This window comes from Somniosus microcephalus, chromosome 29, assembly GCF_052327205.1.
Source record: "Somniosus microcephalus isolate GS21.2 chromosome 29, FLI_Smic_1.0, whole genome shotgun sequence".
NCBI classification, from domain to species: Eukaryota; Metazoa; Chordata; class Chondrichthyes; order Squaliformes; family Somniosidae; genus Somniosus; species Somniosus microcephalus.
The window spans coordinates 4054054-4079806 of record NC_141015.1 but is presented as its reverse complement, the minus strand read 5'-3'; the positions used below and the strand labels follow the sequence as shown (position 1 = coordinate 4079806).

Below are 25753 nucleotides of genomic sequence, written 5' to 3'. Positions count from 1 at the left end.
TGTTAGTCTCTGGTATGTGAGTGTGGGTTTTACACTGCATCTTTTAGTCTCTGGTATGTGAGTGTGGGTTTTACTCTGTATCTGTTAGTCTCTGGTATGTGAGTGTGGGTTTTACTCTGTATCTGTTAGTCTCTGGTATGTGAGTGTGGGTATTACTCTAACTGTTAGTCTCTGGTATGTGAGTGTGGGTTTTACTCTGTATCTGTTAGTCTCTGGTATGTGAGTGTGGGTTTTACTCTGTATCTGTTAGTCTCTGGTATGTGACTGTGGGTTTACACTGTATCTGTTAGTCTCTGGTATGTGAGTGTGGGTTTTACTCTGTATCTGTTAGTCTCTGGTATGTGACTGTGGGTTTTACACTGTATCTGTTAGTCTCTGGTATGAGAGTGTGGGTTTTACTCTATCTGTCAGTCTCTGGTATGTCGCTGTGGGTTTTACACTGTATCTGTTAGTCTCTGGTATGTGAGTTTGGGTTTTACTCTGTATCTGTTAGTCTCTGGTATGTGACTGTGGGTTTTACACTGTATCTGTTAGTCTCTGGTATGAGAGTGTGGGTTTCACTCTGTAACTGTTAGTCTCTGGTATGTGAGTGTGTGTTTTACTCTGTATCTGTCAGTCTCTGGTATGTGAGTGTGGGTTTTAGTCTGTATCTGTTTGTCTCTGGTATGTGAGTGTGGGTTTTACCGTGTATCTGTTAGTCTCTGGTATGTGAATGTGTGATCTACTCTGTATCTGTTACTCTCTGGTATGTGAGTGTGGGTTTTACTCTGTATCTGTTAGTCTCTGGTATGTGAGTGTGGGTTTTAATCTGTATCTTTTAGTCTCTGGCATGTGAGTGTGTGTTTTACTCTGTATCTGTTAGTCTCTATTACGTGAGTGTAGATTTTACTCTGTATCTGTCAGTCTCTGGTATGTGAGTGTGGGTTTTACTCTCTATCTGTTAGTCTCTGGTATGTGAGTGTGGGTTTTACTCTTTATCTGTTAGTCTCTGGTATGTGAGTGTGGGTTTTATTCTCTATCTGTTAGTCTCTGGTATGTGAGTGTGTGTTTTACTCTGTATCTGTTAGTCTCTGGTATGTGAGTGTGGGTTTTACTCTGTATCTGTTAGCCTCTGGTATGTGAGTGTGGGTTTTTCTCTGCATCTATTAGTCTCTGGTATGTGAGTGTGTGTTTTACTCTGTATCTGTTAGTCTCTGGTATGTGAGTGTGGGTTTTACTCTGTATCTGTTCTTCTGGTGTGTGAGTGTGGGTTTTACTCCATCTGTCAGTCTCTGGTATGAGAGTGTGGGTTTTACTCTGTATCTGTTAGTCTCTGGTCTGTGAGTGTGGGTTTTACTCTGTATCTGTTAGTCTCTGGTATGTGAGTGTAGGTTTTACTCTGTATCTGTTAGTGTCTGGTATGTGAGTGTGGGTTTTACTCTGTATCTGTTAGTCTCTGGTATGTGACTGCGGGTTTTACACTGTATCTGTTAGTCTCTGGTATGTGAGTGTGGGTTTTACTCTGTATCTGTTAGTCTCTGGTATGTGAGTGTGGGTTTTAATCTGTATCTTTTAGTCTCTGGCATGTGAGTGTGGGTTTTACTCTGTATCTGTTAGCCTCTGGTATGTGAGTGTGTGTTTTACTCTGTATCTGTTAGTCTCTGTTACGTGAGTGTAGATTTTACTCTGTATCTGTCAGTCTCTGGTATGTGAGTGTGGGTTTTATTCTCTATCTGTTAGTCTGTGGTATGTGAGTGTGGGTTTTACACTGCATCTGTTAGTCTCTGGTATGTGAGTGTGGGTTTTACTCTGTATCTGTTAGTCTCTGGTATGTGAGTGTGGGTTTTACTCTGTATCTGTTAGTCTCTGGTATGTGAGTGTGGGTATTACTCTAACTGTTAGTCTCTGGTATGTGAGTGTGGGTTTTACTCTGTATCTGTTAGTCTCTGGTATGTGAGTGTGGGTTTTACACTGCATCTGTTAGTCTCTGGTATGAGAGTGTGGGTTTCACTCTGTAACTGTTAGTCTCTGGTATGTGAGTGTGTGTTTTACTCTGTATCTGTCAGTCTCTGGTATGTGAGTGTGGGTTTTAGTCTGTATCTGTTTGTCTCTGGTATGTGAGTGTGGGTTTTACCGTGTATCTGTTAGTCTCTGGTATGTGAATGTGTGATCTACTCTGTATCTGTTACTCTCTGGTATGTGAGTGTGGGTTTTACTCTGTATCTGTTAGTCTCTGGTATGTGAGTGTGGGTTTTAATCTGTATCTTTTAGTCTCTGGCATGTGAGTGTGAGTTTTACTCTGTATCTGTTAGTCTCTGTTACGTGAGTGTAGATTTTACTCTGTATCTGTCAGTCTCTGGTATGTGAGTGTGGGTTTTACTCTCTATCTGTTAGTCTCTGGTATGTGAGTGTGGGTTTTTCTCTGTATCTGTTAGTCTCTGGTATGTGAGTGTGGGTTTTATTCTCTATCTGTTAGTCTCTGGTATGTGAGTGTGTGTTTTACTCTGTATCTGTTAGTCTCTGGTATGTGAGTGTGGGTTTTACTCTGTATCTGTCAGTCTCTGGTATGTGAGTGTGTGTTTTACTCTATATTTGTAAGTTTCTGGTATGTGAGTGTGGGTTTTACTCTGTATCTGTTAGTGTCTGGTATGTGAGTGTGGGTTTTACTCTGTATCTGTTAGTCTCTGGTATGTGAGGGTGGGTTTTACTCTGTATCTGTTAGTCTCTGGTATGTGAGTGTGGGTTTCTCTCTGTATCTGTTAGTCTCTGGTATGTGAGTGTGGGTTTTACTCTGTATCTGTTAGTCTCTGGTATGTGAGTGTGTGATCTACTCTGTACCTGTTAGTCTCTGGTATGTGAGTGTGGGTTTTTCTCTGTATCTGTCAGTCTCTGGTACGTGAGTGTAGATTTTACTCTGTATCTGTCAGTCTCTGGTATGTGAGTGTGGGTTTTACTCTCTATCTGTTAGTCTCTGGTATGTGAGTGTGGGTTTTACTCTGTATCTGTTAGTCTCTGGTATGTGAGTGTGGGTTTTACTCTGTATCTGTTCGTCTCTGGTATGTCAGTGTGGGTTTTATTCTCTATCTGTTAGTCTCTGGTATGTGAGTGTGTGTTTTACTCTGTATCTGTTAGCCTCTGGTATGTGAGTGTGGGTTTTTCTCTGTATCTATTAGTCTCTGGTATGTGAGTGTGGGTTTTACTCTGTATCTGTTATTCTGGTGTGTGAGTGTGGGTTTTACTCCATCTGTCAGTCTCTGGTATGAGAGTGTGGGTTTTACTCTGTATCTGTTAGTCTCTGGTATGTGAGTGTGGGTTTTACTCTGTATCTGTTAGTCTCTGGTGTGTGAGTGTGGGTTTTGCTCTGTATCTTTTAGTCTCTGGTATGTGAGTGTTGGTTTTACTCTGTATCTGTTCGTCTCTGGTATGTGACTGTGGGTTTTACACTGTATCTGTTAGTCTCTGGTATGTGAGTGTGGGTTTTACTCTGTATCTGTTAGTCTCTGGTATGTGACTGTGGGTTTTACACTGTATCTGTTCGTCTCTGGTATGAGAGTGTGGGTTTTACTCTGTATCTGTCAGTCTCTGGTATGTGACTGTGGGTTTTACACTGTATCTGTTAGTCTGTGGTATGTGAGTTTGGGTTTTACTCTGTATCTGTTAGTCTCTGGTATGTGACTGTGGGTTTTACACTGTATCTGTTAGTCTCTGGTATGAGAGTATGGGTTTTACTCTGTATCTGTTAGTCTCTGGTATGTGAGTGTGGGTTTTACACTGTATCTGTTAGTCTCTGGTATGTGAGCGTGGGTTTTACTCTGTATCTGTTAGTCTCTGGTATGTGAGTGTGGGTTTTACTCTGTATCTGTTAGTCTCTGGTATGTGAGTGTGTGTTTTACTCTGTATCTGTCAGTCTCTGGTGTGAGTGTGGGTTTTACTCTGTATCTGTCAGTCTCTGCTATGTGAGTGTGGGTTTTACTCTGTATCTTTTAATCTCTGGTATGTGAGTGTGGGTTTTACTCTGTATCTGTTAGTCTCTGGTATGTGAGTGTGTGTTTTACTCTGTGTCTGTCAGTCTGTGGTATGTGAGTGTGGGTTTTACTCTGTATCTGTCAGTCTCTGGTATGTGAGTGGGTTTGACTCTGTATCTGTTAGTCTCTGGTATGTGAGTGTGGGTTTTACTCTGTATCTGTTAGTCTCTGGTATGTGAGGGTGGGTTTTACTCTGTATCTGTTAGTCTCTGGTATGTGAGTGTGGGTTTCTCTCTGTATCTGTTAGTCTCTGGTATGTGAGTGTGGGTTTTACTCTGTATCTGTTAGTCTCTGGTATGTGAGTGTGTGATCTACTCTGTACCTGTTAGTCTCTGGTATGTGAGTGTGGGTTTTTCTCTGTATCTGTCAGTCTCTGGTACGTGAGTGTAGATTTTACTCTGTATCTGTCAGTCTCTGGTATGTGAGTGTGGGTTTTACTCTCTATCTGTTAGTCTCTGGTATGTGAGTGTGGGTTTTACTCTGTATCTGTTAGTCTCTGGTATGTGAGTGTGGGTTTTACTCTGTATCTGTTCGTCTCTGGTATATCAGTGTGGGTTTTATTCTCTATCTGTTAGTCTCTGGTATGTGAGTGTGTGTTTTACTCTGTATCTGTTAGCCTCTGGTATGTGAGTGTGGGTTTTTCTCTGTATCTATTAGTCTCTGGTATGTGAGTGTGGGTTTTACTCTGTATCTGTTATTCTGGTGTGTGAGTGTGGGTTTTACTCCATCTGTCAGTCTCTGGTATGAGAGTGTGGGTTTTACTCTGTATCTGTTAGTCTCTGGTATGTGAGTGTGGGTTTTACTCTGTATCTGTTAGTCTCTGGTGTGTGAGTGTGGGTTTTGCTCTGTATCTTTTAGTCTCTGGTATGTGAGTGTTGGTTTTACTCTGTATCTGTTCGTCTCTGGTATGTGACTGTGGGTTTTACACTGTATCTGTTAGTCTCTGGTATGTGAGTGTGGGTTTTACTCTGTATCTGTTAGTCTCTGGTATGTGACTGTGGGTTTTACACTGTATCTGTTCGTCTCTGGTATGAGAGTGTGGGTTTTACTCTGTATCTGTCAGTCTCTGGTATGTGACTGTGGGTTTTACACTGTATCTGTTAGTCTGTGGTATGTGAGTTTGGGTTTTACTCTGTATCTGTTAGTCTCTGGTATGTGACTGTGGGTTTTACACTGTATCTGTTAGTCTCTGGTATGAGAGTATGGGTTTTACTCTGTATCTGTTAGTCTCTGGTATGTGAGTGTGGGTTTTACTCTGTATCTGTTAGTCTCTGGTATGTGAGTGGGTTTGACTCTGTATCTGTTAGTCTCTGGTATGTGGGTGTGGGTTTTACTCTGTATCTGTCAGTCTCTGGTATGTGAGTGTGGGTTTTACTCTGTATCTGACAGTCTGTGGTATGTGAGTGTGGGTTTTACTCTGTATCTGTTAGTCTCTGGTATGTGAATGTGGGTTTTACTCTGTATCTGTCAGTCTGTGGTATGTGAGTGTGGGTTTTACTCTGTATCTGTCAGTCTCTGGTATGTGAGTGGGTTTGACTCTGTATCTGTTAGTCTCTGGTATGTGGGTGTGGGTTTTACTCTGTATCTGTCAGTCTCTGGTATGTGAGTGTGGGTTTTACTCTGTATTTGTCAGTCTCTGGTATGTGAGTGTGGGTTTTACTCTGTATCTGTTAGTCTCTGGTATGTGGGTGTGGGTTTTACTCTGTATCTGTTAGTCTCTGGTATGTGAGTGTGGGTTTTACTCTGTATCTGTTAGTCTCTGGTATGTGAGTGTGGGTTTTACTCTGTATCTGTTAGTCTCTGGTATGTGAGTGTGTGTTTTACCCTGTATCTGTCAGCCTCTGGTATGTGAGTGGGTATTTTACTCTGTATCTGTTAGTCTCTGGTATGTGAGTGTGGGTTTTACTCTGTATCTGTCAGTCTCTGGTATGTGAGTGTGGGTTTTCATCTGAATCTGTCTGTCAATCTCAGTTACAGTATTTGATTGCGATTCTTTCTCCATCTGTCATTCTGTGAGTGATAATATACTTACCGTGTGGGAGAAGGAGCTGCCTGCACTGTTCCTCGTGTTCCGCGTGGAGGAAAGACCACATTTATTTTGGTCAGTGAAGTATTTTGCTGCGAGAATATCAATATGTGAACAATATTAGTCATACAATATGGACAGTTGTGTATAGAATATAAAGATAAAGTTATAATTAATGTATTTGTTTATAATAAAGTAAAGTGTCTGGAGAGAGGAAACTGCGATACAAACTGGGTTATTGTCTGACCTCAGGGCAATACAGTGGGACTCAGATTCTCCACCCCAGGTGTGTAGGACAGATCTATAGTAAGTTATCAGCATGCAGACACAGGCCAAACCCAGCACTGGACCATGAATAGGACAACCCGATTGGTACAGTCCAGATTTATATCTCCCATTCCCATCGGACTACCTATGATGTTCCGGATCGCTTCAACCACAGGTACCTGGGCTGTACAAGCAATTGTTTTCAGTCTGAGGACAGAAAACAGTGAGTTGTGGTAAATGGCTGTTTTTCAGACTGGAGAATGGTAGACAGTAGTGTTCCCCAAGGGTCAGTGCTGAGGCCACTGCATTTTATGATATATATAAATGACCTGGATATAGTGGTTAGCACTGTTGCCTCACAGCGCCAGGGACCCGGGTTCGAATCCGGCCTCGGGTGACTGTCTGTGTGGAGTTTGCACATTCTCCCCGTGTTTGCGTGGGTTTCCTCCGGGTGCTCCGGTTTCCTCCCACAGTCCAAAGATGTGCGGGATAGGTTGATTGGCTATGATAAATTGACCCTTAGTGTTAGGGGATTAAATACGTGGGGTTACATGTTGGTGTAGGGGTTACGGGGATCGGGTGGGATATGTGTCGGTGCAGGCTCGATGGGCCGAAATGGCCTCTATCTGCACTGTGGGGTTTCTGTGATTCTGTGATGTGATATTGGAATACAAAGTAGAATTTCTAAATTTGCAGATGACACCAAACTTGGGGGTGTGGCAAACAGTGAGGATGATACCAATCGACTGCAACAGGACATAGAAAGGCTAGCAGAATGGGCAGACAAGTGGCAGATGGAGTTTAATACAGAGAAGTGTGAGGTGAAGCATTTTAGATGTAGGGACAGGGAGAGACAATATACACTTAATGGCACAGTTTTATAGAGTGTGCAGGGACAGAGGGACCTGGGAGTTAATGTGCACAGGTCCCTGAAGGTGGCAGGACATAGTGAGAGAGTGGTTAGCAAAGCATATGGGATCTTGGATTTCATAAATAGAGGTATTGAGTACAAAAGTGGAGAGTTATGCTGAATGTTTATAAAGCGCTGGTTAGGCCACAGCTGGAGTATTGCGTCCAGTTCTGGTCACCACACTTTAGGAAGGATGTGAAGGCCCTTGAGAGGGTGCAGAGAAGATTTACCAGAATGGTTCTGGGGATGGGGGATCTTAGCTACAGTGAAACTTTGGAGAAGCTGGATTTGTTTCCTGATGTATCTGAGGGAGCGACTATGTATCTCCCAATCACCAGCAACACGGCTCTGGGGAACTCAACGCACCGAAACAAAATAACCGATTTTTGAAATGTGTTCTTTCACACTGCTCACCTGGTGCCTGCAATAGAGGCACTTTGTGAAACTGCTCACATCCTCACTGTCAGGCTGTGTTTCCGCTGCTCACTGTCCAAGAACAACAGACACGGTGTGATTGGAACTGAACCGGGAACATTCACGACTGATTTGAGGAAAGAAAGCAGCAATGATTTGAAAGAGCGAGGTGATTTACTTTCTCTGTTACCGTCCACTGTCCACACACAGCCCGAGAATGGCCTCTGCCTTCCCCCACTCACTCCATGTCCCGGACCAAGCCCCAATGCGATGTGCTGCTGTGAGGAGGCTGCTGTTTGCTCCATTACTCGGGCCTGTGATATCTCCGCTCCCTGATGTGTTCAGCGATCATCAGCCGAGCCCAGAGGAAACGGCCCCCGCTGGGAGAGGGGAGCTCACAGGGTCCCTTCCTGTCGGTTTAAACACTGTGGGCAGAGGGGGAGGAGCAGGCTAGTGTTTATCACGCATGCTCAGACCTCTCTTCCTGACACTAAATAAATCAAGCAGCAACAACAACAACTTGAATTTATATAGCGCCTCTAAGGGAATAAATCGTCCCAATGAGCTTCACAGGAGCGTTATCAAAGAAACATTGACATCGAGACAGATAAGGAGATATTAGGAGAGGAGAAAGCGACTCTGGACACACGCCAGTTGCTGCCGGTGAGTGTGAGAGCGACGCGAATCCTGTCCCTGAGAGCGATTTGTTTCCCCAATACTGTATGGAAGGATGGAGAGGAACAGGCTCTGTCAATCTCTGACACTGAACTGCTGCTGTGTGGGGAGTTTAATCAGTCTCTGCCTGTCCCCGCTGGGTGAGTAGGCGACAGATACCAGACAAGTTCCCGGGCCTGTGTGACTGTCACCCCCTGTGTCTGTCTCTGTGCCTTGTGTACAGGATCAATCCCCAGTCTCTCTATCCCCCAGCCCTGCCTGTTATATCTGGATAGATGCTGAAACTCTCAGTTTTCGGTCTATTGAAACCGAGTTCAAGGCATGTGTGGTGAACAGAATGTCTCACTATTTCTGTGAATAATACTATAATCTAAAAGCAGGCTTGGATCGACACAGCCAAACTGTGACACGTTCCTGCCCCTAAATCTCGCTAACAGAGAGTGCGTGGACCGCCTGGCTCAGAGTACGACGTTTAAGACTGATACAGTCTCTCTGTCTGTCTCTCTGGGTGTTGAGAGTGGAATGCACAGGACACCAGTTGCTCTGTTCTGTCCCTCAGTTTCGGAGAGACAGAGAGAGGCTAGAGGGGCGGTGAGCTCATCATTTCTATTTTCATATAAATCAAACCTATTTCTGCCTGCAAACAATATAATACCTTCAAATCAGATATGGGAGAACACAGCCAGAGCTGTGATTGGCTCCTGTCCCTCAATCTGGGGAACAGACACTGTGAGGAGCGCCGGCCTCAGAGTGTTTAACACTGACTGAGCTGGGAAACTCCAACTAACCCCGAGAATCGGCAGCACAGGCCGAGCGGAGAGGAAAACCTGTCCTGTGAACTGTAAATCTGGGAACAGATTGTGCTGTGAATGAGCAGAGTGAACATTGTGTCAGTTAGAGTGTGTTAAATGGGCGGGTGGGTTAGACTAATGTCACTGTGTTTGTGTGTCCACTCTCATCGCCGGATTTCAGAGACCCTCTTGTGTAAAATTTAAAGATTTTCCTGTCATAGGATCGCCCTGCAGCCCCTGCTCAGCCCTGAAGTGGGAATTAAACCTGAAGTTTTAGTTGATTTCAAATTTCAGCCGAAAAACAGCGAACATTCCCGCGATGGGGTGAGAGAGCGCGATCAGTGCAGCAAACAAATGGCTTTAAATTGAAATTGCTGCCTTGAATTGTGATGAAACTTTCTCGACAGCAAACATCCCGGTCTTCGAGACAGACAGAGGCCAGTCTGGGAATGTGGAGTGCCCGAGTTTAATTGGAATGGGAGAGTTAATGAGGAGAGAGAAACACAGAGAGGCTGGAGGGGCCGGGAGCTGACAGCAGGATGTCTCCGCCCCGTCCGCTCGCTGCCTATAAGTTGCTCTGTGCCGCCGCCTCTCGTTTCATTTCTCACCCAGCTCTGACTGTCAGAGAGATTTGATATATTTCGCGGACATGACTGAGATTGCAGCCGCCGAAACGGCTCCTCCTGCCGCCGCCGCTCAAACCAAGGCTCCCAGCAAGAAGAAGAAGGCGGCTCCCCGCTCCAAGCCAGCCGGTCCCCCGTTGGGCGAGCAGATCCTCAAAGTTGTGGCGAGTGGCAGCGGTCGCAAGGGGATGTCGCTGGCCGCGATCAAGAAGGCTCTGGCTGCCAACGGCGTCGATGTACTGAAGCTCCGGTCCCAGATCAATGTAAGTATCAAGAGGAAAGTGGAAAACGGCTCCCTGGAGCAGACCAAGGGCACGGGGGCCGCGGGCTCCTTCAGACTCGCTAAGAAGGAATCCCAGCGGAAAGAGGGAAAGGAGGTGAAGAAACCGGCAGCCAAGAAATCTGCAGCCAAGAAACCAGCAGCCAAGAAATCTCCAGCCAAGAAACCAGCAGCCAAGAAATCTCCAGCCAAGAAACCAGCAGCCAAGAAAACGGTCACCAGGAAGGCACCAACCTCAAAAAAGACAGCGAAAGCGGCGGCTGGGAAGAAGAAGGCGGCGGCGAAGAAGCCCAAGAGCCCCAAGAAGGCCACAGGCGGAATGGTGAAGGCGGCCAAGAAGGTGGAAAAACCCAAGGCCAAGCCCAAATCAGCAAAGTCCCACAAAGCAGCGACCAAAAGAAAATAAAATGGACAACTTGTAAACGTCTGAACCCAAAGGCTCTTTTCAGAGCCACCCACGTCTTTCCAAAAAGAGCTGATCGCAGAATCAGATGATCCATGTCACGGGGCCGGGCTCAGATTCCCGATTGAAATCATTTCAAATGAACTCCGGCTCCCTGGTGACTCGCTGAACCCACCCGTCCCCCAGTGACTAATAAAACACAGAATGGGATGTCCGGGCCGGGCCTCACTCTAACTGGGGTGGGGGGGAGCGTTCGGCTCCATTCTCAGTTCAGGGTCATTTTCAGTTCACAGGTTCAGGGTGAGAGTCTCTGAAACACAGAAACAGAAGATATGAGCAGGAGTAGGCCATTCGGCCCCTCGAGCCTGCTCCGCCATTCAATGAGATCACGGCTGCTCATCCAAATTCAGTGCCCTGTCCCTGCCTTCTCCCCATACCCCTTGATCCCTTTAGCTTTAAGAAATTTTTCTAACTCCTTCTTGTGATACCCCGCGTCACAACTCAAAACCCAACACATGAGATTCTCCAAATCAGCTGGAATAAGGTGTTTGTAAACTGCTGAACCGGTCTGTGAGGGAAGTGTGGGGAGATGGAATAAGGTCAGAGATTGACATGGAAGGAGGCGGGTTGACTTGTGATAGAATGGACTGTATATAGGCGGGAATATTCCTAATTGTTAATTGTAACAGGACCTTATTTAAAAGATTCTGGTTTCAGGAAACCCTTGAATGTGAAGTCCGAGTCTGTAAGGGTTTGTGCGGAGCGCTGTGTTTCGGTTCTATTGTCGATAAACGGTTTGAAATTGGCGGTTGCAGAAAGCTGGTGGAGCTGGAAGATCAGAGGCCGCTCTCTGCTCTGTCTGTCACTCTTGAAACTGTCTCCTCCCCTCCCCGCTCTCTCTGTTTAATCTCTCACTCTGTCTCCACCTCTCCCCGCCTCTCTCACTCTGCGCTTTCTCAGTCAGGTCGGAGTCGGCTGCATATAAGAGCAACCAGAAGCAGTCCTTTTTTCATTCAGCTGAATATTGACTGAAGAATCATCATGACTGGACGAGGTAAAGGAGGCAAAGGACTAGGCAAAGGCGGAGCCAAGCGCCACCGTAAAGTGCTCCGTGACAACATCCAGGGCATCACCAAACCAGCTATCCGCCGCCTGGCTCGCCGTGGAGGTGTCAAGCGGATCTCGGGTCTGATCTACGAGGAGACCCGCGGGGTGCTGAAGGTTTTCCTGGAGAATGTGATCAGGGATGCGGTTACCTACACTGAGCACGCCAAGCGCAAGACGGTCACTGCCATGGATGTGGTGTACGCTCTGAAACGGCAGGGCCGCACTCTCTATGGATTCGGCGGCTGAACAACTCGACTCTTCCCACCAAACACAACACAAAGGCTCTTTTAAGAGCCACCCACCGCCTCACACAGAGAGCATTGACCTGGGAACGGGAGCTGGGTTGAATTGCGCTCGAAAATAGATTGTGGCCAGCAATATTATTAACGGGTTTTCGCTGTGAATTTGAATCTGAATTTCGCATTTATTGCACCAGATTTATTGAGTTATTTCCTCAGATGGTAGATGCTCCCGCTCGGTGAAGTGTCACATCACATTTGTTCGTTGTTATTTTGTAATAATTATCTGTCTGGGCGGGCAGGAGCCGTTGAATGGGTCACTGAAAAGAGAGCAACTTGTGAATTATTTCCCGCCAGACGGTGATGTCCGGCCCTGATACTGACAGGATTTGTGAAATTGAACCATTTCAGTTCAATCATTCGGGGCCCTGAAATTACCCCAGTTTGAGCCCGCTCTAACCCGAGCTTACTTCTGATTGGCCGTCCGCTTCACAACCCCAATTCGTAACCAATCGCAGAGCCACAGATTGGAAAAGAAGCACATCATTGGTTGAAATTGTCGACCTGGTAAAATGTTTGAATTTTTTTGTATTTGGAAAAAGCCCGCCAATTCCAGTGCCGGAAAGAAGCGAATTAATCGAAAGTCTAATTTCCAGGGAATGGTTTTAAAATCTCGGGCCTTTCGTTCTGTTATTCTGAGTTCATCCTCCCATATTCCAGGCGCTGTTCCACGAACAGGTTTCATTTGTCAGCCTCTTATGTGTAACAGGCGGCAATAAGTCCCCATTCAGCAATCTAAAATGTGCCGAGTATCAGATCGCTGACTGCACAGTTACCCAATGACAGACTATTGGCCAAGCCCTTCTCACAGGCTCCACGGGGACAGAGAGAAGCGACTGAATTCTGATCCTCTCCCCTGAAAGCGGCGGCTAACCTCACAATGGGACGGGCGGAGGGAAATTCTGAATGGGCTGGAGAGGAGAGGGAGAGGAATCGAGTGGAAGAGCGGGAGATTGGCGCGGGTCCCTTTCCCCACTCCTGTCAGCATCAACAGCCCAGAGTGCGGGCAATGGGAAGGGCCCTAAAGCACCAAGCCCAGGAAGGTACATTTAAAACCTTCACTGGTTCTGGTAATGATTATTTCAATATGTGCAGAATAAAATCGATTCGTGTCTCAACGGTTATTTCCTGCACTAAAATTGGCGGGCTTTTTGAAATGGGCGATTAATCCCAGCTCAGCCAATCGGGGCCTGTGTTTCCAACGTTTGATTGATTGGTCAGAGTTGGGTTTAAAGTGGGTGGGCGCCGGTGCCCAACCAATCAGTGCTCGGGGCGGTCGCTCACTGAGTATAACAAGGCGGACACACAGCAGGCTCCGCATTTACAGTCCGTGTGTTCCAAATTGTGTCTGAGATCAGCTCAGAAAATGGCCAGGACCAAGCAGACAGCGCGCAAATCGACCGGAGGGAAAGCTCCTCGCAAACAGCTGGCGACCAAAGCGGCCCGGAAGAGCGCTCCAGCCACGGGCGGGGTGAAGAAACCCCATCGCTACAGACCTGGCACTGTGGCTCTGAGGGAGATCCGCCGCTACCAGAAATCCACCGAGCTGCTGATCCGCAAACTGCCTTTCCAGCGCCTGGTGCGTGAGATTGCTCAGGACTTCAAGACCGACCTGCGCTTCCAGAGCTCCGCCATCATGGCCCTGCAGGAGGCCAGCGAGGCTTACCTGGTGGGGCTCTTTGAGGACACCAATCTGTGCGCCATCCACGCCAAGCGAGTCACCATCATGCCCAAAGACATCCAGCTGGCCCGCCGCATCCGCGGGGAGCGCGCCTAAACTCACCCTGCCCGGATCCAGACCTTAGTACCAAATACAACAACGGCTCTTTTCAGAGCCACCAAATCAGCACAGGAAAGAGCTGCGATCTGCGCAAGGCAAACAGGTCTCGTAGTGTTACCTTAACTGGGGATTTAAAGAGTGGGGCAGTGAATATCTGACGGTGCGTTTATGATATAGGTTGAAATGTGAGTGAGTTGCCCCGTAGGCTGAATCAGCTCGCCCAGTGAGTCGGAAACTAACGGTCACTTCTGATTGTAAATTGATTGAACTCCACATAGCGGGATCGATCCGAGAGAGAGAGAACGAGGTGCCTGAAGTGTGACTCACCTTTAAAACGAGCTCTTAATGCGGGGACAGGTGGCAACTTGAGTTACTATTTGGAATATTTAAAATTAACCAGAGCTGTAACTCTGGTTAGATCCTGTATGCAAATTAAAAGGGGAAATGGTTCATAATGTATATGTTTCTCCCGCTGGATTTATTCTCCCAATAAGGAACAGTAAGCCCAACAACCGCTCTCACTTTATTCTCGGTTCTTCACATCCGTTCATATTCGGCTCTCCCAACAACGCGTTCATTGAGTGCCGGTCTCAGGTTAGGGTTCCGTGGGTTCGTTTATCACTGAAGCCAGTCCTGCTCTATATTGAATCACTGACCTGAATATTAGCTCACACCATGCCCGCTGTACTTTTGTAGATCTTTATTTTCGACGGACAATGTCCTGTTTAGAACCGAAAATGGCGAAATAGTAAGCAACACTCGTAGATACAGTGGGTGGCTCTGAAAAGAGCCTTTGGGTTGTGAGATTGAATCTTGTCCGCTTTACTTGCTCTTGGAGCTGGCAGTGCTGGTTTTCTTGGGCAGCAGCACCGCCTGGATATTAGGCAGCACCCCGCCCTGAGCGATGGTCACCTTTCCCAGCAGCTTGTTGAGCTCCTCGTCGTTGCGGATGGCCAGCTGCAGGTGTCTGGGGATGATGCGGCTTTTCTTGTTGTCGCGGGCCGCGTTGCCGGCCAGCTCCAGGATTTCAGCGGTCAGATACTCGAGCACAGCAGCCATGTAGACCGGGGCTCCGGCACCCACACGCTCAGCGTAGTTGCCCTTTCGCAGGAGCCTGTGAACCCGGCCCACAGGGAACTGCAGTCCGGCCCGGGAGGAGCGGGACTTGGCCTTGGCCCGAGCTTTACCGCCGGTTTTCCCTCTTCCAGACATTTCCACAATCAACACGGTCAGAGAAACAGTGAGAAAATCCTCCCACATCTGCCCTTCTTATACCTTCTGGAGGAATGCAGAGAGCGAGCTTGTGATTGGTCGCTCGGTGTTGAATTTTAGTCTTGTTTTCCGGTGACCAATCACAGTCTGCTTTTCCCGCCAATGAGAAGAGGGCGGAAATAACTGAACTCAACAGTCAGACCGCCAACGATTTTTTAAATTTGAAAAGCCCGTCAATATTTTCCTACGAGCGAATTAAGTTAATAAATTCACCATTCGCCAAAGTTTCCCGCAATTGTTAAACATTCATTTTCTTTCCCTTGCAAATTCCAGGCTGTTACAATCAGGATTAATTCCGGATTCAATATCGAACTTTCACAGGCGGGATTAAATCCCCATTGATTCTGTAAATGGACACATTCCAGCTCAGTCTGTGTAAAAGTGAGGATTCACAGATTATCGATCGATCCTTTGTACAGGCGCTGCTGCGGGAGTGAAGCCAGAACTAGGAGTCCTGCTGTGAGAAGGGAAGAGAGACAGAGTGATCAAACTGCCCGCCGTTCTGGGCTCGAACAAACCCCATTCTGGGTTGTTACACTGCAGGAATTCTCGGGTTAATAAAAGGATTGACTGGCATTGAAAAAAATGAAAATGTTTTTGCAGAGATTGAGGTGAATGAAATCCGAGTCTCATCTCGAAAACAAGCTTTTAAATCGTCGGAAGGCGCTGCAAGTGAACGGGTCTGAGATCAAAGGGAAAGAGCGATCAGGGACCGTGTTTGTAGTTCACTGGGCGGGAAATACAACAGCAACGTTAATGTCGATCCGGACAGTGAAACTGCTTATCTGAGAATTCAAAACTAAATCTACAGCTGGAACTTTAAACGTTCTCATAGTTGTTCCGGAAATAATTACATTAAATTGATTCTAAAGAGAGATGCGTTTGTATCGCTCTTTCAGAGAGGTTGTGGGTGGCTCTTAAAAGAGCCGTTGTGTTTTGGGTTTGTTCGTTCAGGACAGCGTGGAGTTTTACTTGGAGCTGGTGTATTTGGTCACCGCCTTTGTCCCTTCCGACACGGCGTGCTTGGCCAGCTCCCCGGGCAGCAGCAGGCGCACGGCGGTCTGGATCTCCCGGGAGCTGATGGTGTGCCGCTTGTTGTAATGGGTCAGGCGGGAAGCCTCACTCGCGATGCGCTCGAAAATATCGTTCACAAACGAGTTCATGATGCCCATGGCCTTGGAGGAGATGCCGGTGTCGGGGTGAACCTGCTTCATCACTTTGTAGATGTAGATGGAGTAACTCTCCTTCCTCGACCTTCTGCGCTTCTTGCCGCCCTTCGCTGCCGGCTTAGTGACGGTTTTCTTGGCGCCCTTCTTGGCAGCTTTTTTCGTTTTTTCCTCAACCATTCTCAAACTGGATTTCAGACACAAAATGACACAAACCCGCTCCGGGCTGGGATTAAATAGGCGGCCCCCACAGCCCTATGTTAAAGAGGGATGGGTGAGGGCAATGGTTGTGATTGGCTGCATAGGAGTGATGTCAAATTTCCATTGTTCTGCATCTCTCTGATTGGCTTCTTTATGTATCCAATCAGACTTAGTGTTTGCCTCCTGCGCGCCCCCTGCGGTCAGAAAGGTCATTCCAAGAGCAGAGGGAGCATCATCTGCCCATTCCCCATTCCCAGACCATTATCCAGGGCCCCAAGCACACCTTCCGGATGAGACAGCATTTCAGATGTACTTCCTTCAACCTGTGCACTATATTCACGGCTTGTGGTGTGGTCTCCGCCACTTTAGTTCAGTACCTGCCAGTCTCTTGTACTATGAGTGTATGTATTGGAATAGTTCTGTATTATTCAGTCTCTGGTGATTTATGTAAGTGTGGGAATCATTATCAATTTCAGTCTCTGTTACAGTATGTGAATGCGGGATCCATTCTTTTCCTGACCGTCACTGATACCGTGTGCCAGTGTGGGGTTCCATCTGTTACTCTCAGACTCTGGTACGGTGAGTCAGTTTTGGGATTCATTCGGAATCTGTCATTCTCTGGTAGTGTACCTGTGTGCGACATTAATTCTGTGTCAGTCTGTCACTGGGATGTGCGAGTCTGAGATTAATTCTGTATCTGTCATTCACTGGGGTGGTGTGCAAGTCTAAGTCTAAGATGTCAGTCTCTGGTACTGAGTGTGGGATTCATTGTGTATCTGTCAGTCTCTGGGACTGCATGTTAGTGTCGGATTAGTGCTGAATCTGCCTGTCTCTCGTGCTGTCTTTCACCGAAGTATTCCGCATGTATCTGCTACTTACTCGGTTTATGTAAGTGGGATTCTTACTGCATCTATCAGACTCTGACACTTTGATGTTAGTTTGAGATTAATTCCATTTCTGCTAGAATCTGGTACTGTATCTGTGTGTGGGACTGAATCTATCTGTAAATCAATTATACTGCATGTGATTGTGGACTCATTCTGTATCTGCCGGCCCTCTGGTGCTCTGTGTTACTGTAAGATTCATTCAATGCCTGTCAGTCTCCATTCTGTATGTGCGTGTCAGAGTAATTATATATCTGTCAATCTCTGGTTCTGTATATTAGAGGGAGATTCATTCTATTCCAATCAGTCTTTAATGTGGGGTTCCTTTTGTCTCTTTCATTTTCTTGTACTGTGTGCGAGTGTGTATTAATTCTGAGTCTGTCACCCTCTGATATTCTGTGTCAGTGTGAGATTCACTCTCTCTCTCTGTCAATCTGATATACTGTATGTGAGATTGAGAGTTATTCTATATCTGTCAGTTTGGGATTGATTCTGTACCTGTCAGTCTCTGATACTGTATGTGAGAGTTAGATTCATTCTGCCTCTTTCACTATCTGTATGTGAGTGTGAGATTCATTCTGTATATCTGTCAGTCTCTGATAATCTGTGTCAGTGTGGGATTGATTCTGTGTTAGTCATGTCTGATACTCTATGTGACAGTGAGATATATGCTGTATCTCTCAGTCTATGGTATTATGTTTGAGAGTGAGATTCATTCTGTATCTGTCAGTCTTTAATACTCTGTATCAGAGTGGGGATCATTTTGTCTCTATTATTTTCTGGTACTATATATGATTGTGGGATTCATTCTGTACCTGTCTCACTCTGATCCTCTGTTAGTGTGAGATTCATTCTCCAGCTGTCAGTCTCTGATACTGTATTTGAGACTGAGATGTATTCTATATCAGTCAGCTCTGGCACGATATAGGAATTTGGGGTTCATTCTATATCTGCCTGTCTCTGATACCCAATGGGAGAGATAGATTAATTTTCTCTCTGTTAATCTTTGGTATTGAATGTGATAGTTATATGCAATCTTTATCTCTTAGACTTTGATACACTTTGTCAGTGTTTGCTTCATTCTGGATTTGTTAGTTTCTCGTTCAGTATGTGACAATAAGGTCATAGAGTTATACAGCACAGAAAGAGGCCCTTTGGCCCATCAAGTCCACGCCAGACATCAGGGCCTGTCTATTCTAATCCCATTTCCAGCAATTGGCCCGTAGCCTGGTATGCTATGGCGTTTCAAGTGCTCAGCTAAATGGCTGACTCCTGCTCTTATTTCTTATGTTCTAATTGATTATTGTAGCTGCAAGTTAACTTTCTGCAATTCATGTAAAAGGACACTCAAATCCCTCTGAAAAGGGACAGAGGAAAATCCACACTCACATACCAGAGATTGTCAGGGACAGAGTGAAATCCTCAATCATATAACAGAAACTGACAGATACATAATACAATCCACTCACACATACCAGAAACCAACAGGTACAAAATAAAGCTCATACTCACATACCAGACACTGACTGGTACAAAGAAAAACCCACACTCACATCCCAGAGACAGAAAGGTACAGAGTAAAACACACACACGTGGCTGAAACTGAGAACCACAGATAGAAACCCACACTCACATCCCAGAGGCATACGAATTAGAAGCAGGAGTGGACCATATGGCCTCGCGAGCCTCACAGATACTGAATAAAGCCACCGCCACACACCAGAGACTGTCAGGTACAGAATGACCACCAACTGTTCCAAAGCAGGCACTGACAGGTAAAGATTAAAACCAACATTCAGAAACCAGAGTCTAACAGATACAGAGTAAAACCCACACTCACATACCAGAGACTGACAGATACAGAGTAAAACCCACACTCACATACGGTATCAGAGACTGACAGATACACAGAATGAATCTCACACTCACATACGGCACCAGAGATTGACAGATATATAATTACTCTAACGCAGACATACAGAACAGAGACTGACAGACAGAATGAACCTCACACTGATACAGAGTATTAGAGTCCCTGACAGATACAGAATGAATACACAATCACATGCAGTACGATTGATTTACAGATAGATTCAGTCCACACTCAAATACAGTACCAGATACTAGCTGAAATGGAATGAATCTCAAATTAATATCAAGTACCAGATACTGATAGATCCAGAATGAATCTCAGACTTGCATGTCCCAGTGACTGACAGATGCAGAATTAATGTCACACACACGTACACTACCAGACAATGACAGATTCAGAATGAATCCCAACACTGACACACGGTACCAGAGTCAGAATCCCATCCTGACACGTGGTACCAGTGACGGACAGGAAACGAATAGATCTCACACTCACAGAGTGTAACAGAGACGGAGATTGAGAATGATTCCCACACTGACATCAATCACCAAAGACTGAGTGATACAGAACTATTCCCACACACACAGTACTGGAGACTGACATATACTGAACTAATGTGCCGGGGACCACACCGCAAGGCGTGAACATAGTGCACAGGTTGGAGGAAGTACATCTAAATTGCTGTCTCGTCCGGAAGGAGTGCTTGGGGCCCTGGATAATGGTCTGGGAAATGGGGAATGGGCAGATGATGCTCCCTCTGCTCTTGGAATGACCTTTCTGACCGCAGGGGGCGCGCTGGAGGCAAACACAAAGTCTGATTGGATACATAAAGAAGCCAATCAGAGAGATGCAGAACAATGGAAATTTGACATCACTCCTATGCAGCCAATCAAAATCATTGCCTTCACCCATCCCGCTTTAACATAGGGCTGTGGGGGCCGCCTATTTAATCCCAGCCCGGAGCGGGTTTGTGTCATTTTGTGTCTGAAATCGAGTTTGAGAATGGTTGAGGAAAAAACGAAAAAAGCTGCCAAGAAGGGCGCCAAGAAAACCGTCACTAAACCGGCAGCGAAGGGCGGCAAGAAGCGCAGAAGGTCGAGGAAGGAGAGTTACTCCATCTACATCTACAAAGTGATGAAGCAGGTTCACCCCGACACCGGCATCTCCTCCAAGGCCATGGTCATCATGAACTCGTTTGTGAACGATATTTTCGAGCGCATCGCGAGTGAGGCTTCCCGCCTGACCCATTACAACAAGCGGCACACCATCAGCTCCCGGGAGATCCAGACCGCCGTGCGCCTGCTGCTGCCCGGGGAGCTGGCCAAGCACGCCGTGTCGGAAGGGACAAAGGCGGTGACCAAATACACCAGCTCCAAGTAAAACTCCACGCTGTCCTGAACGAACAAACCCAAAACACAACGGCTCTTTTAAGAGCCACCCACAACCTCTCTGAAAGAGCGATACAAACGCATCTCTCTTTAGAATCAATTTACTGTAATTATTTCCGGAACAACTGTATGAGAACGTTTAAAGTTCCAGCTGTAGATTTAGTTTTGAATTTTCAGATAAGCAGTTTCACTGTCCGGATCGACATTAACGTCGCTGCTGTATTTCCCGCCCAGTGAACTACAAACACGGTCCCTGATCGCTCTTTCCCTTTGATCTCAGACCCGTTCACTTGCAGCGCCTTCCGACGATTTAAAAGCTTGTTTTCGAGATGAGACTCGGATTTCATTCACCTCAATCTCTGCAAAAACATTTTCATTTTTTTCAATGCCAGTCAATCCTTTTATTAACCCGAGAATTCCTGCAGTGTAACAACCCAGAATGGGGTTTGTTAGAGCCCAGAACGGCGGGCAGTTTGATCACTCTGTCTCTCTTCCCTTCTCACAGCAGGACTCCTAGTTCTGGCTTCACTCCCGCAGCAGCGCCTGTACAAAGGATCGATCGATAATCTGTGAATCCTCACTTTTACACAGACTGAGCTGGAATGTGTCCATTTACAGAATCAATGGGGATTTAATCCCGCCTGTGAAAGTTCGATATTGAACCTGGAATTAATCCTGATTGTAACAGCCTGGAATTTGCAAGGGAAAGAAAATGAATTTTTAACAATTGCGGGAAACTTTGGCGAATGGTGAATTTATTAACTTAATTCGCTCGTAGGAAAATATTGGCGGGCTTTTCAAATTTAAAAAATCGTTGGCGGTCTGACTGTTGAGTTCAGTTATTTCAGCCCTCTTCTCATTGGCGGGAAAAGCAGACTGTGATTGGTCACCGGAAAACAAGACTAAAATTCAACACCGAGCGACCAATCACAAGCTCGCTCTCTGCATTCCTCCAGAAGGTATAAGAAGGGCAGATGTGGGAGGACTTTCTCACTGTTTCTCTGACCGTGTTGATTGTGGAAATGTCTGGAAGAGGGAAAACCGGCGGTAAAGCTCGGGCTAAGGCCAAGTCCCGCTCCTCCCGGGCCGGACTGCAGTTCCCTGTGGGCCGGGTTCACAGGCTCCTGCGAAAGGGCAACTACGCTCAGCGTGTGGGTGCCGGAGCCCCGGTCTACATGGCTGCTGTGCTCGAGTATCTGACCGCTGAAATCCTGGAGCTGGCCGGCAACGCGGCCCGCGACAACAAGAAAAGCCGCATCATCCCCAGACACCTGCAGCTGGCCATCCGCAACGACGAGGAGCTCAACAAGCTGCTGGGAAAGGTGACCATCGCTCAGGGCGGGGTGCTGCCTAATATCCAGGCGGTGCTGCTGCCCAAGAAAACCAGCACTGCCAGCTCCAAGAGCAAGTAAAGCGGACAAGATTCAATGTAATAACCCAAAGGCTCTTTTCAGAGCCACCCACTTCATCTGTGAAAGGGTTGCTTACTATTTAGCCATTTTCGGTTATAAACAGGACATTGTCCGTCGAAAATATAGAAATCTAGATCTACAAACAGTGCAGTGGGCATGCTGTGCGCGAATATTCAGATCAGTGATTCAATATAGAGCAGGACTGGCTTCAGAGATAAACGAACCCACGGAACCCTAACCTGAGACCGGCACTCAATGAACGCGTTGTTGGGAGAGCCGAATATGAACGGATGTTAAGAACCGAGAATAAAGTGAGAGTGGTTGTTGGGCTTACTGTTCCTTATTGGGAGAATAATTCCATAGGGAGAAATATATACATGAACAATACAAGCATTTCCACTTATAATTTGTATACAGGATCTAACCAGAATTACAGGTCTGGTTAATTTTAAATATTACAAATAGTAACAAGTTCCCACCTGTCCCCGCATTAAGAGCTCGTTTTAAAGGTGAGAGTCAGACTTCAGGCACCTCGTTCTCTCTCGGATCTACCCCGGTATGTGGAGTTCAATCAATTTACTATCAGAAGTGACCGTTAGTTTCCGACTCACTGGGCGAGCTGATTCAGTCTACGGGGCACTTCACTCACATTTCAACCTATATCATAAAGGGACCGTCAGATATTCACTGCCCCACTCTTTAAATCCCCAGTTAAGGTAACACTACGAGACCTGTTGCCTTGCGCAGATCGCAGCTCTTTCCTGTGCTGATTTGGTGGCTCTGAAAAGAGCCGTTGTTGTATTTGGTGCTAAAGTCTGGGATCCGGGCAGGGTGAGTTTAGGCGCGCTCCCCGCGGATGCGGCGGGCCAGCTGGATGTCTTTGGGCATGATGGTGACTCGCTTGGCGTGGATGGCGCACAGATTGGTGTCCTCAAAGAGCCCCACCAGGTAAGCCTCGCTGGCCTCCTGCAGGGCCATGATGGCGGAGCTCTGGAAGCGCAGGTCGGTCTTGAAGTCCTGAGCGATCTCCCGCACCAGGCGCTGGAAGGGCAGTTTGCGGATCAGCAGCTCGGTGGATTTCTGGTAACGGCGGATCTCCCTCAGAGCCACAGTGCCGGGTCTGTAGCGATGGGGCTTCTTCACCCCGCCCGTGGCTGGAGCGCTCTTCCGGGCCGCTTTGGTCGCCAGCTGTTTGCGAGGAGCTTTCCCTCCGGTCGATTTGCGCGCTGTCTGCTTGGTCCTGGCCATTTTCTGAATTGATCTCAGACACAATCTGGAACACACGGACTGTCAATGCGGAGCCTGTTGTGTGTCCGCCTTGTTATACTCAGTGAGGGACCGCCCCGAGCACTGATTGGTTGGGGACCGGCGCCCACCCACTTTAAACCCAACTCTGACCAATCAATCAAACGTTGGAAACTCAGGCCCCGATTGGCTGAGCTGGGATTAATCACCCATTTCAAAAAGCCCGCCAATTTTAGTGCAGGAAATAACCGTTGTGACACGAATCGATTTTATTCTGCACATATTGAAATAATCATTACCAGAACCAGTGAAGGTTTTAAATGTACCTTCCTGGGCTTGGTGCTTTAGGGCCCTTCCCATTGCCCGCACTCTGGGCTGTTGATGCTGACAGGAGCGGGGAAAGGGCCCCGCGCCAATCTCCCGCTCGATTCCTCTCCCTCTCCTCTCCAGCCCATTCAGAATTTCCCTCCGCCCGTCCCATTGTGAGGTTAGCCGCCGCTTTCAGGGGAGAGGATCAGAATTCAGTCGCTTCTCTCTGTCCCCGTGGAGCCTGTGAGAAGGGCTTGGCCAATAGTCTGTCATTGGGTAACTGTGCAGTCAGCGATCTGATACTCGGCACATTTTAGATTGCTGAATGGGGACTTATTGCCGCCTGTTACACATAAGAGGCTGACAAATGAAACCTGTTCGTGGAACAGCGCCTGGAATATGGGAGGATGAACTCAGAATAACAGAACGAAAGGCCCGAGATTTTAAAACCATTCACTGGAAATTAGACTTTCGATTAATTCGCTTCTTTCCGGCACTGGAATTGGCGGGCTTTTTCCAAATACAAAAAAATTCAAACATTTTGCCAGGTCGACAATTTCAACCAATGATGTGCTTCTTTTCCAATCTGCGGCTCTGCGATTGGTTACGAATTGGGGTTGTGAAGCGGACGGCCAATCAGTAGTAAGCTCGGGTTAGAGCGGGCTCAAACTGCAGTAATTTCAGGGCCCCGAATGATTGAACTGAAATGGTTCAATTTCACAAATCCTGTCAGTATCAGGGCCGGACATCACCGTCTGGCGGGAAATAATTCACAAGTTGCTCTCTTTTCAGTGACCCATTCAACGGCTCCTGCCCGCCCAGACAGATAATTATTACCATGATAATTATTAGTGTAAAAACACAGTAAACAATTGTGTAGATGTGATGTGACTTTTCACTGAGGGTAGAATGTGCAGTCTGGAGAAATAACTCAATAAATCTGGCGCAACTGAAAACGAATTCATGCGCAAATCCGTTACTAATATTTCTGCCCACAATCTATTTTGAAGCACAATTTAACCCAGCTCCCGTTCCCAGGTCAATGTTCTCTCTGTGAGGCGGTGGGTGGCTCTTAAAAGAGCCTTTGTGTTGTGTTTGGTGGGAAGAGTCGAGTTGTTCAGCCGCCGAATCCATAGAGAGTGCGGCCCTGCCGTTTCAGAGCGTACACCACATCCATGGCAGTGACCGTCTTGCGCTTGGCGTGCTCAGTGTAGGTAACCGCATCCCTGATCACATTCTCCAGGAAAACCTTCAGCACCCCGCGGGTCTCCTCGTAGATCAGACCCGAGATCCGCTTGACACCGCCACGGCGAGCCAGGCGGCGGATGGCTGGTTTGGTGATGCCCTGGATGTTGTCACGGAGCACTTTACGGTGGCGCTTGGCTCCGCCTTTGCCTAGTCCTTTGCCTCCTTTACCTCGTCCAGTCATGATGATTCTTCAGTCAAAGTTCTGCTGAATGAGAAAAGGACTGTTTCTGGTTGCTCTTATATACAGCCGACTCCGACCTGACTGAGAAAGCGCAGAGTGAGAGAGGCGGGGAGGGGCGGAGACAGAGCGAGAGATTAAACAGAGAGAGCGGGGAGGGGAGGAGACAGTTTCTAGAGTGACAGACAGAGCAGAGAGCGGCCTCTGATCTTCCAGCTCCACCTCCAGCTTTCTGCAACCGCCAATTTCAAACCGTTTATCGACAATAGATCCGAAACACAGCGGTCCGCACAAACCCTTACAGACTCGGACTTCACATTCAAGGGTTTCCTGAAACCAGAATCTTTTAAATAAGGTCCTGTTACAATTAACAATCAGGAATATTCCCGCCTATATACAGTCCATTCTATCACAAGTCAACCGGCCTCCTTCCATGTCAATCTCTGACCTTATTCCATCTCCCCACACTTCCCTCACAGACCGGTTCAGCAGTTTACAAACACCTTATTCCAGCTGATTTGGAGAATCTCATGTGTTGGGTTTTGAGTTGTGACGCGGGGTATCACAAGGAGTTAGGTAAATTTCTTAAAACAAAAAGGATCAAGGGGTATGGGGAGAAGGCAGGGACAGGGCACTGAATTTGGATGATCAGCCGTGATCTCATTGAATGGCGGAGCAGGCTCGAGGGGCCGAATGGCCTACTCCTGCTCCTATCTTCTGATTCAGAGACTCTCACCCTGAACCTGTGAACTGAAAATGACCCTGAACTGAGATTGGAGCCGAACGCTCCGCGCCCCCCCCCCCACCCCACCCCAGTTAGAGTGAGGCCCGGCCCGGACATCCCATTCTGTGTTTTATTAGTCACTGGGGGACGGGTGGGTGCAGCGAGTCACCAAGGAGCCGGAGTTCATTTGAAATGATTTCAATCGGGAATCTGAGCCCGGCCCCGTGACATGGATCATTTGATTCAGCGATCAGCTCTTTTTGGAAAGACGTGG

General features: G+C 47.1%; 1 protein-coding gene across 1 annotated transcript; it reads left to right on the top strand.

The window, feature by feature from the left end:
- Positions 1 to 9698: 9698 nt before the first annotated feature.
- Positions 9699 to 10421, top strand: LOC147098229 (histone H1-like). The gene has a single exon (XM_085970091.1). The coding sequence runs from the start codon at positions 9737 to 9739 to the stop codon at positions 10394 to 10396; it is 660 nt and encodes a 219-aa protein (XP_085826217.1). The 5' UTR covers positions 9699 to 9736; the 3' UTR covers positions 10397 to 10421.
- Positions 10422 to 25753: the final 15332 nt, after the last annotated feature.

What these genes read in the sequence shown, in the direction of transcription:
- LOC147098229 (XM_085970091.1), top strand. Translation starts at nt 9,737, where the DNA reads ATGACTGAGATTGCAGCCGCCGAAACGGCTCCTCCTGCCGCCGCCGCT.